The 12,861-nt window shown below is 30.2% G+C and overlaps 1 protein-coding gene across 1 annotated transcript in view; it reads right to left on the reverse strand.

Annotated features, from left to right (window-relative positions):
- Positions 1 to 3,962, reverse strand: part of LOC133665172 (uroporphyrinogen decarboxylase-like) — a 21,684-nt gene extending 17,722 nt beyond the window's left edge. Inside the window, exon 1 of the mRNA XM_062070404.1 lies at positions 3,814 to 3,962. Coding sequence (XP_061926388.1) covers positions 3,814 to 3,836 — 23 coding nt within the window. The 5' untranslated portion in view covers positions 3,837 to 3,962. The remainder of the gene's footprint in view (positions 1 to 3,813) is intronic.
- Positions 3,963 to 12,861: the final 8,899 nt, after the last annotated feature.

The raw sequence follows: 12,861 nt of genomic DNA on the forward strand, positions 1-12,861 counted from the left end.
CCAGTAAGGTGGTCTTATCCCAACAACAGACCCCACCTCCCAGTGGACTTGTTGCCAGATAACATTGGCGAGCATCTTATCACTTCCCAGCAGCCAGAAGACAGTTGAAGAAGTAGTGCATGACTACACTGCATAGCAATACATCCATGAATGACATCATCACGCTACTATTGTGAAAGTGAAAGTAGAAGATGGCACACTATGACCAGTTCTATGCCACTGCACACGTGTGATAATGTACATATTACAGACTTATTAATAAAAGTGGAATGGCGGTTGACTAATACTTCCCACAATATTGCTACTTCTCCAACCAATCTGACTTACGGTTAGATTTGTTCCGCTTGAAACCAATCTTGACTGCAAGGGAATGTTGCACACTGTCAGGAAATATAATTATGGTGGGAAAACAACATTTATTTAGTCTGAAATGAGCCAATAAAGAAGGGCTGTCGAGGCAATGCATTGTGGGTAACAATGTGCCTACACCTATGAGTCATACAGCTTAATTCCAACTGTTTCAATATATTTATAATTTCTATATTCATACATTTCATAAGTTTCAGTTCAGTTGCCGTTCTTTAACATTCAAAACATTACTTGTATTAATGTAAACACAAGGAGTAGTGACTTATATTTATGTAAAAACAAGATTTAGTGATTTATATTACTGTAAAAACAAGGAGTAGTGACTAATAATGTAAAAACAAGGATTAGTGACTTATATTTATGTAAATACAAGGAGTAGTGACTTATATTCATGTAAAAACAAGGAGTAGTGACTTATATTCATGTACACACAAGGAGTAGTGACTTATATTCATGTAAAAACAAGGAGTAGTGACTTATATTCCTGTAAAAAACAAGGAGTAGTGACTTATATTCATGTAAAAACAAGGAGTAGTGACTTATATTCATGTAAACACAAGGAGTAGTGACTTATATTCATGTAAAAACAAGGAGTAGTGATTTATATTCATGTAAAAACAAGGAGTAGTGACTTATATTAATGTAAAAACAAGGAGTATTGACTTATATTAATGTAAAAACAAGGAGTATTGACCTCTATTAATGTAAACACAAGGAGTAGTTACTTATATTCATGTAAAAACAAGGAGTAGTGACTTATATTAATGTAAACACAAGGAGTAGTGACTTATATTAATGTAAAAACAAGGAGTATTGACTTATATTAATGTAAACACAAGGAGTAGTGACTTATATTCATGTAAAAAAAGGAGTAGTGACTTATATTAATGTAAAAACATGGAGTAGTGACTTATATTAATGTAAAAACAAGGAGTAGTGACTTATATTCATGTAAAAAAAGGAGTAGTGACTTATATTAATGTAAAAACAAGGAGTAGTGACTTATATTAATGTAAAAACAAGGATAAGTGATTTATATTAGTGTAAAAACAAGGAGTAGTGACTTATGTTAATGTAAAAACAAGGAGTAGTGACTTATATTCATGTAAAAAAAGGAGTAGTGACTTATATTCATGTAAAAACAAGGAGTATTGACCTCTATGAATGTAAACACAAGGAGTAGTTACTTATATCCATGTAAAAACAAGGAGTAGTGACTTATATTCATGTAAAAACAAGGAGTAGTGACTTATGTTAATGTAAAAACAAGGAGTAGTGACTTATATTCATGTAAACCCAAGGAGTAGTGACTTATATTCATGTAAAAACAAGGAGTATTGACCTCTATGAATGTAAACACAAGGAGTAGTGACTTATATCCATGTAAAAACAAGGAGTATTGACTTATATTAATGTAAACACAAGGAGTAGTGACTTATATTCATGTAAAAACAAGGAGTATTGACTTATATTAATGTAAACACAAGGAGTAGTGACTTATATTAATGTAAACACAAGAAGTAGTGACTTATATTAATGTAATAACAAGGAGTAGTGACTTATATTAATGTAAACACAAGGAGTAGTGACTTATATTAATGTAAAAACAAGGAGTAGTGACTTATATTCATGTAAAAACAAGGAGTAGTGACTTATATTAATGTAAACACAAGGAGTAGTGACTTATATTAATGTAAAAGCAAGGAGTAGTGACTTATATTAATGTAAACACAAGGAGTAGTGACTTATATTAATGTAAACACAAGGAGTAGTGACTTATATTAATGTAAAAACAAGGAGTGGTGACTTATATTCATGTAAAAACAAGGAGTAGTGACTTATATTAATGTAAAAACAAGGAGTAGTGACTTATATTCATGTAAACACAAGAAGTAGTGACTTATATTAATGTAATAACAAGGAGTAGTGACTTATATTAATGTAAACACAAGGAGTAGTGACTTATATTCATGTAAAAACAAGGAGTAGTGACTTATATTAATGTAAACACAAGGAGTAGTGACTTATATTAATGTAAAAACAAGGAGTACTGACTTATATTCATGTAAAAACAAGGAGTAGTGACTTATATTCATGTAAAAATAAGGAGTAGTGACTTATATTCATGTAAAAACAAGGAGTAGTGACTTATATTAGTGTAAACACAAGGAGTAGTGACTTATATTCATGTAAAAACCAGGAGTAGTGACTTATATTAATGTATATTGATGTTTGTGGTTCAATAAAAAAATACATAATAATTATAATAATAATATCAAATGTTAAATATAAATGGTGAATCTAAATATAAAAGTTAAATATAAATCTAAATGTTGAATATAAATGTTAAATACAAATATGAAAAACTTTACATTTGGGAGAGAAACTAAATTGTGAATCTAAATGTTGTAAATGTTAAATCCATATTCACATGTTGAAATCTAAATATTAAATTTAAATCTTAATGTTAAATAAAATTATTAAATCTAAATATAAATGTTAATATTAAATATTTAAATATAATAATAATAATAATAGATTTTATTTGTAAAAAGCACTTTACATTGAGCAAACAACCTCAAAGTGCTACAGTGTATTAAAAAATAATAAAAAGATAATAATAAAAAATTAAAAAAAAATTAAAACTAGAACTAGCAGGCATAAATCTAAAAAAATACTTTTTTAAATCTAAATCTTAATGTTAAATACAATTATTACATCTAAATATAAATGTTAATATTAAATATAATAATAATAATAATAATAATAATAATTATAATAATAATAGATTGTATTAGTAAAAAAACACTTTACATTGAGCAAACAACCTCAAAGTGCTACAGTGTATTAAAAAAATTTAAAAAGATAATAATAAAAATAAATAAAAATAAAAACTAGAACTAGCAGGCATACATCTAAAAAAAGGCTTATTAAAAAGAAGGGTTTTTAAGCCTTAAATATTAATAAATATTACATCGTAATGCTAAAGTTAAATCTGAATGCTGAACTTGAATTTTAAATATAAATGTTAAATGTAAATATATATTAAATAAATGTGTAGTAAACATGCAAATATCCCACTGTTCCAACACCTCTTTATATTTATAATTAACATTCATATTTATATGTAACATGTATATTTAACATTTAACATTTGTAGTCAACATGTATATTTAATATCTAAGTTTAACATGTATATTTCAAAATAAAATGACCATTTAGTTTTGACATTTAAAAAATAGCCAAAAAAAATACAAATAAAATTATGTAAACAATAACAGAGAAAATAAATAAATCAAAGCCAATAAAACGAACATTTAACGGAATATATATTGAATATTGTTAATTTTAATAAAAAATAAAAGTCTGCTCTCGTAACGACGACGGAGTGTTTTCATAACATTACTAACGTGCGTCACACTAATGGATAATAAAAGTACTCACATGATTAGTTCGCCCTTGCTCATGTTGGCAGAGTGGAGGAAGAAACACGCGTGACCTGAGAAGACGTCAAAGTCGACATGAAAGTATTCAACTGTCACTTTTTGGTCTTCTTCACGCCACCATCTTGGACACCACGTGACCGCGGCGGAAACCAGCAATGGTTTCAAAATAAAACAGCCCGAAAAATATCATACTTTTAACGCTATTTAACATTATTAACATTATTTAACATTATTTTTATTTTAAAAAAAAAGTTTATTTATTGATTTGATTTTTTATTGAACAACAAACATACATTTATAATTCACATAAAATTAATCTGCAACATCTTGGCCACCACGTGACCACGGCGGAAACCAGCAATGGTTTCAAAATAAAACAGCCCGAAAAATGTCATACTTTTTAACATTATTAACATTATTTAAAATTATTTTTATTTAAAAAAAGTTGATTTATTTATTTTATTTTTTTATTGAACAACAAACATACATTTATAATTCACACAAAATTCCTCCGCAACATCTTGGACACCACGTGACCGCGGCGGAAACCAGCAATGGTTTCAAAATAAAACAGCCCTAAAAATGTAATCCTTTTTTAACGCAAATTTTGACCGAGTAGTTCCCTTTTATCACAAAATCTATAATCTATAAATGGTGTGGCGCGTGTATCAGAAACGACTTTCACGACACATTATTTTTATTTAAAAAAACGTTTTTTTTTTGTTTTTTTTATTGAAGAACACACAAAATTCCTCCGCAACATCTTGGACCCCACGTGACCGCGGCGGAAACCAGCAATGGTTTCAAAATAAAACAGCCCTAAAAATGTCATACTTTTAACGATAATCTTGACAGAGTAGTTCCATTTTATCACAAAATCTATAATCTATAAATGGTGTGGCGCGTGTATCAGAAACGACTTTCACAACACATTATTTTTATTTAAAAAAAAGTTTATTTTATTTTTTACATTTTATAATTCACACACAATTCCTCCGCAACATCTTGGACACCACGTGACCGCGGCGGAAACGTGGGCAATGGTTTCAAAATAAAACAGCCCTAAAAATGTCATACTTTTTTATAACGCTAATTTTGACAGAGTAGTTCCCTTTTATCACAAAATCTATAATCTATAAATGGTGTGGCACGTGTGTCAGAAACGACTTTCACAACACATTATTTCTATGCATTTATGTATTACTTGTTATTATTGAACAACAAACGTACATTTATAATTCACACAAAATTAATTCGCAACAACTTGGACCCCACGTGACCGCAGCGGAAACCAGCCATGGTTTCAAAATAAAGCAGGCCGAAAAATGTCATACTTTTTTAACGCTAATTTTGACAGAGTAGTTCCCTTTTATTGCTTATGAATATCTTTCTCTTGCTAGGATTTAGTTTTTTCATAGACAAATTTATATTTTCTTTTAACATGAACCCTACATTTTCCTCATTGGATTAATGATATTCATTTATTAGTTCAAACTTTGAAATGTCAAATGACAGGAAAGCCCTTAAATTATAATCTTAAATAGAAAAAATGGAATTCATAATAGTTAAGCACAATTTCTTATATTATTGGTGTCTTTTATTTTTTTATTGTCTCTATTCGTATTTTTATTTTCTTAAACAGATTTTTTTTTGTACATGTGTACAAAATAATAGGTGTATAAATGACACAATATGTTACTGCAGACTAATTAGGAGTCTTTGTTTGTTTACTTACTACTAAAAGACAAGTTCACTATTTTATTTAAGGACTAAATGACAATAATAAACATATGTTTCATGTACACTAACATTTTTTGGTTCAAATAAAGACAATAATTACATTTTTTGTGGTGCCCTTTATTTAGAAAAGTATCGAAAAGTATTGAAATACATTTTGGTACAGGTACCGGTACTTGTTCCACGTCTTTCAACCATTCCACCATCAACACATTCCTATTGGCCGAAATATCAATCAGTATGCTATTTTTTTTCACCTCAAAAGTTGCCTGTTTTTACAATATTTAAGACTTCCCACAATATTGGGTAATATAATTGCTACTTCTCCAACCAATCTGACTTACGGTTAGATTTGTTCCGCTTGAAACCAATCTTGACTGCAAGGGAATGTTGCACACTGTCAGGAAATATAATTATGGTGGGAAAACAACATTTATTTAGTCTGAAACGAGCCATAAAGGAAGGACTGTCGCGGCAATGCATTATGGGTAACAATGTGCCTACACCAGGGGTCACCAACCTTTTTAAAACCGAGAGCTACTTCTTGGGTAGTGATTAATGCGAAGGGCTACCAGTTTGATACACACTTAAATAAATTGCCAGAAATAGCCAATTTGCTCAATTTACCTTTAACTCTATGTTATTATTAATAATTAATGATATTTACACTTAATTGAACGGTTTAAAAGAGGAGAAAACACGAAAAAAATGACAATTAAATTTTGAAACATAGTTTATCTTCAATTTCGACTCTTTAAAATTCAAAATTCAACCGAAAAAAAGAAGAGAAAAACTAGCTAATTTGAATCTTTTTGAAAAAATTAAAAAATAATTTATGGAACATCATTAGTAATTTTCCCTGATTAAGATTAATTTTAGAATTTTGATGACATGTTTTAAATAGGTTAAAATCCAATCTGCACTTTGTTAGAATACCGTATTTCCTTGAATTGCCGCCGGGAATATAGTATTCGCCTGCCTAGAATTACAGCCGGGTCAAACTCGTTTCGCAAAATAATTAGCGCATGCTTGGCACTTCCGCCGGGTCAAATATGAGTCATTAAATGACTTCCGCCTCCTGGTGGTAGAGGGCGCTAGTGATCCTTCTTGCGACTGCTGGTACTGCAGAAGACCGGCGCTGCAGAAGAAGACAACACGCAGCAAGAGTGAGCAGCCATTGTTTGCTTGCACTTTTAACATAGAGGATTACATATCTAAAATAAAACAGTTTTCTAAACTGGACTTTCAATCGAAGCAGGAGTTAATACTTAAAGGAAGATTTCCATCGAGACAGAGAGACTTTTAAAACTGAAGAAAGATAAGGAAGACTTCTATAGGAGCTGTGCATGGACTCATTTATACCTAAAGGTAAGACCATAATAAGGTTTTTTTTTATTAAATGTGATTTTCATAAGGTAAGCGCCAGAGTGAGAAGAGGTTTTAAAATAATTAGCGCATGCTTGCCAATCCCGCATGCTTTTGGTAAACGCAGGAGTGAGAAGAGGTTTTAAATTAATTAGCGCCCCTGCGGTTATTCAAGGAAATACGGTATATAACAAATTGGACAAAGCTATATTTCTAACAAAGACAAATCATTATTTCTTCTACATTTTCCAGAAAATTTTTTTTTAAAGGAATTCAAAAGATTTTGAAATAAGATTTAAATTTGATTCTACAGGTTTTCTAGATTTTCCAGAATAATTTTTTTGAATTTTAATCATAATAAGTTTGAAGAAATATTTCACAAATATTCTTCGTCGAAAAAACAGAAGCTTAACCCTTGTATTATGTTAAGGGTCAATTTGACCCATTTCAGTTTTTGTGTTGATCAAAGTACTGGTTATCCTTTCTTTTTCTTGCTGACAGGTGTGTAAAATCTGGACACTTTGATGTGTAGTGGAATGTCTGTCTCGAGAGCTGTATAGAAAGATGATGTTGCGGGTCATTTTGACCCAGACGCTTTGATGTGGGTAAACAGCTGTTCAGATCCAAAATAAACATGTTTCTATGATGTACTTTTTACTTTGATGTACAATTGTTTGTAGTTTGATTGCCTCTGAGTCCCAGAGCCAGGTGTGTGAAGAGAGGGAACTTTCTCACACTTGTCCTTGTCACTGTTCTCATGTCATCTCTTTGACAAACTCACCAAAAATGAGCTCCAGAATGATGACATCTGAGGAGGCTTTATCACTGATTTTTAACTGGGATAGTGATGTAGAGGAAGAGATTTCAGAAACAGAGAATTTTTCAGAGACAGAGGACAATGTTATTGCTGATCCAGATTGTCCATTTTCCTACGATGAAGAGGATTCAGAGGACAAGTCTGTCGTTGTTCCTCCAACAGATGAAAACCAAGGAATGCAGCAATCATCATCCACAGAGGGGACATGGGCATCTAAGGACGGTAATATAAAATGGTCAACAACACCACACCCAAGCCGAGGCAGACTATCATCCTCCAATGTGATCAAAATGACTCCCGGTCCTACAAGATTTGCTGTCACACGAGTTGATGAGATTCAATCAGCATTTCAGCTCTTCATATCCCCACCAATAGAGAGGATTATACTGGAAATGACCAACTTGGAGGGGAGACGCATGTTTCAAGAGAAATGGAAGCCACTGGATCAGACTGACTTGCATGCTTACATTGGAGTTCTGTTACTAGTTGGAGTGTACAGGTCAAAGGGAGAAGCCACTGCAAGTCTATAGAATGAAGAGAATGGAAGGCCAATCTTTCGTGCAACAATGTCTCTGGAGACATTCCACATGATATCTCGTGTGATCCGCTTTGACAACCGCGACACCAGAGCTGGTCGACGTGAAAGAGACAAACTAGCTGCGATCAGAGATGTGTGGGATAAATGGGTTAAAAATTTACCTTTGTTGTACAATCCTGGTCCCCATGTTACTGTAGATGAGCGCCTTGTTCCATTCAGGGGGCGCTGTCCTTTCCGACAGTACATGCCCAACAAGCCCGCCAAGTATGGCATCAAAATATGGGCAGCCTGTGATGCAAAATCCAGCTAAGCATAGAATATGCAAGTATACACTGGAAAGCTACCTGGAGGAACATCTGAGAAGAATCAGGGGATGTGTGTGGTGCACCACACCATCATGTGGAGCATTGAAAATGTTGAAGAAAATTTGGAGAACATTGAAAATGTTGATGTTCGCTGGGATGAAGTTAAAGTTGAAGTTAAAGTATTTCTTAAATATAGTGTTGGAATTAAAAATGTATTGTATGTCACTTTTCTAAATGTTTATATAACCTAAAATAAAGTTGTTATTGGTTTAACCTGTTTTCTTGACTGTTTTGAGTGCATTTACACAGTACGGGTCAAAATGACCCGCAACATAATCAATGTCATTTTTTTTCAACATAATACAAGGGTTAAATGAAGAATTAAATTAAAATGTATTCATTATTCTTTACAATAAAAAAAATAAATTTACTTGAACATTGATTTAAATTGTCAGGAAAGAAGAGGAAGGAATTTAAAAGGTAAAAAGGTATATGTGTTTAAAAATCCTAAAATCATTTTTAAGGTTGTATTTTTTCTCTAAAATTGTTTTTCTGAAAGTTATAAGAAGCAAAGTAAAAAAATTAATGAATTTATTTAAACAAGTGAAGACCAAGTCTTTAAAATATTTTCTTGGATTTTCAAATTCTATTTGAGTTTTGTCTCTCTTAGAATGAAAAATGTCGGGCAAAGCGAGACCAGCTTGCTAGTAAATAAATAACATTTAAAAAATAGAGGCAGCTCACTGGTAAGTGCTGCTATTTGAGCTATTTTTAGAACAGGCCATGCAGCGGGCTACTCATCTGGTCCTTACGGGCCACCTGGTGCCCGCGGGCACCGCGTTGGTGACCCCTGGCCTACACCTATGAGTCATACAGCTTAATTCCACCTGTTTCAATATATTTATCATTTCTATATTCCCAGTTTCTGATCCTTTAACAATCAAAACATTTGAAATTCAAATCATTCCTACAATCAACATTCAAACCAGTTTACCGTTGAACCGTTTACACCATTCCTTCTACATTCTACCAGCATTTTAAGGAGCATTCTTCAATATTCAAACAAGTTCTTACATCCATTCTACATTCTTTCACCATTTCAGGAATTGGGGCATTCACACGCAACTTGGGCTTTTTTTTTTTTAAAAATACCCCTAGGGACGACTCACAGGGGCGCTGGGAAGAAAAATGCAAAAAAAAACTGGCCAAAATGTGGAAAATGGTCCAAAATGATTATTTTAAAAACAAGTCCTGTACTATGCATTGCGAGGCTGTTTATTGACGACCTCAAAGTGCGCAATCAATAAGTACAAAAATGTGTCAGTGATTTTAAAAACAACAACAAGCTCTTTTAAAAAAAAACACAAACTTATATCAAGGTTGTATTGTTCTAATAAAACATCATCAGTAACAAAGATATAGAGTGAAATTACTGGCAAAACTCCACAAACACACAAATATGTTTTTACTCACGTCCAACAATACCATTTTTTCGCAAGTCAAAAACCCTTTCGCAAGTAACTTACAGGTTGAGCTTGTTTTCCCTCCCTTTTGTCTGCCACTTTACTCCGCGCCCTGCGTCTTGTTCTTTGTTATTTTTGGCAGACGGCACCATGCGCAAAAACAGTACCTCTGACGGCCTTAAATTGACTCGGCAGCACCACCTGTTGGTGTAAATAGTGAACTACAGTGCAAGTGTGTGGAATATTAGGTTTGAACTTAAAGGTAGTTTGTTGTTTTTACACTTGTTTTATTTGAACTAAATTGTTTTTATGCTTGTCAGTCATTTTTTTAATTGAAGAAAATTATTTTTATGCTTGCAAATTGTTTTTTTAACTGAAGAAAATTGTTTTTTTTTATCTGAGAATTGATTGTTTTACTTGCAGAAAATTGTTTATATACTTAATAGTTTTTTCTATTGAAAAAATTTGTTTTTATACTTGTTTATCATTTTTTAAATTGAATACAATTGTTTTTATGCTCGCGAATAATTTCTTTAATTGAAGAAAATGTTTTTTATCCCTGTGAATTGATTTTTTTACATGCAGAACATTGTTTTTATACTTGTAAAAAACATTTTTTAATGGAAGAAAATTGTTTTCATACTTGCGAATCACTTTTTAATTGCAGAAAATGTATTATAAACTTACGAATATTTTTTATTTATTTAAGAAAATTGTTTTTATTCTTGTGAATCGTTTTTTTAATTGAAGAAAATTGTTTGTATACCTGCAAATTGATTGTTTTACTTGCAGAAAATGTATTATATACTTAAATGTTTAAAAACATTTTGAAGAAAATTATTTTTATACTTGTTTATTGTTTTTTTAATTAAATAAAATAGTTTTTATACTGGCAAATCGTTTTTTTAATTGAAGAAAATGTTTTTTGTACTTGTAAATTGTTTTTTTTGATGGAAGAAATTTGTTTTTATGATTGAGAATAATTTTTTAATTGCAGAAAATGTATTATATACTTAAGAATTTGTTTTTTTATAAAGAAAATTGTTTTTATACCTGTGAATCATTTTTTTAATTGAATAAAATTGTTGTTATACTTGCGAATTGATTTCTTTACTTGCAGAAAACAGCTTTTATACTTGTAAATCCTTTTTTTGATTGAAGAAATGTGTCTTTATACCTGCAATTTGAATTTTTACCTGCAGAAAATAGTATATATACTTACGAATATTTTTTATCTTATTGAAGAAAATAGTTTTTATTCTTGTAAATCGTTTTTTTAATTGAAGAAATGTGTTGTTATATTTTCAAATTGATTTTTTACTTGGGAAAATTGTTTTTGTACCTGCAAATAATTTTTTACCTGCAGAAAATGGATTATATACTTACGAATATTTTTTTTCTTATGGAAAAAAATAGTTTTTATACTTGTAAATCTTTTTTTTTCAGTAGGGCAAATAGTTTTTTATACTTGCAGAAAACCGTTTTTATACTTGCAAATTGATTTTCTACCTGCAGAAATTTGTTTATAGACTTGCGAATCATTTGTTATTCAAGAAAATCGTTTTATTTATTTGCTAAAAATAGTTTTTAAACTCGCGAATATTTTTTTTTAAGTGCAAAAACCGGTGTTATACTTGCAAATTGCTTTTTTACTGAAGAAAATAGTTGTTATATTTGCGAATCGTTTGATTTATTCGCAAAAAATAGTTTTTATAGTTGCAAATTGATTTTCTACTTGCAGAAACTTGTTTATAGACTTGCAAATCATTTGTCATTGAAGAAAATAGTTTTTATATTTGCGAATCGTTTTATTTATTAGCAAAAAATAGTTTTTATACTCACGAATAATTTTTTTTATTTGCAAAAAAGAGTTGTTATACTTGCAAATTGCTTTTTTACAGAAGAAAATAGTTTTCATATTTGCAAATCGTTTTATTTATTTGGAAAAAATTGTTTTTATACTCGCGAATAGTTTTTTTAAATGAAAAAAAAAATGGTATACTTGTGAAAAAAAATTATATTAGCAAAAAATATTTGTTAAACATGCAAATCGTTTTTATAATAGAAAAAAAATATTTTTATACCTGCGAATTGCTTTTTTATTTGCAAAAAATAGTTTTTATACTTGCGAATAGTTTTTGTAAATGAAAAAAAAAGGTTTTATACTTGCAAAAACAAAATTGTATTTGCAAAAAATAGTTTTTATACTTGCAAATTGATTTTTTACTTATAGAAACTCGTTTTTAATACTTGTAAATCGTTTTTTAATTGAAAAACAATCGTTTTTATACCTGAGAATGGCTTTTTTACTGAAGAAAATGGTTTTTGTACTTGCGTATCGTTTGTAATTGAAGAAAATATATATATATATTTTTTTCAAATGTAAAAAAAATCGTTTTTATACTTGCGAAAAACATTTTTATTTGCAAAAAATAGTTTTTATACTTGCAAATTGCTTTTTTACTGACGAAAATAGTTTTTATATTTGCGAATCGTTTTATTTATTTGCAAAAAATAGTTTTTATACTCGCAAATAGTTTTTTTTAAGCGCAAAAAATAGTCGTTATGCTTGCAAATGGATTTTTTACTTGCGGAAAATCGTTTTTAATACTTGCAAATCGTTTTTTTATTTGCAAAAAACAGTTTTTATAGTCGCAATTTGATTTTCTACTTGCAGAAACTTGTTTATAGACTTGAGAATCGTTTGTCATTGAAGAAAATAGTTTTTATATTTGCGAATCGTTTTGTTTATTTGCAAAAAATAGTTTTTATAGTTGCAAATTGATTTTCTACTTGCAGAAACTTGTTTATAGACTTGTAA

Source organism: Entelurus aequoreus, linkage group LG14, assembly GCF_033978785.1.
Source record: "Entelurus aequoreus isolate RoL-2023_Sb linkage group LG14, RoL_Eaeq_v1.1, whole genome shotgun sequence".
Lineage (NCBI taxonomy): Eukaryota > Metazoa > Chordata > Actinopteri > Syngnathiformes > Syngnathidae > Entelurus > Entelurus aequoreus.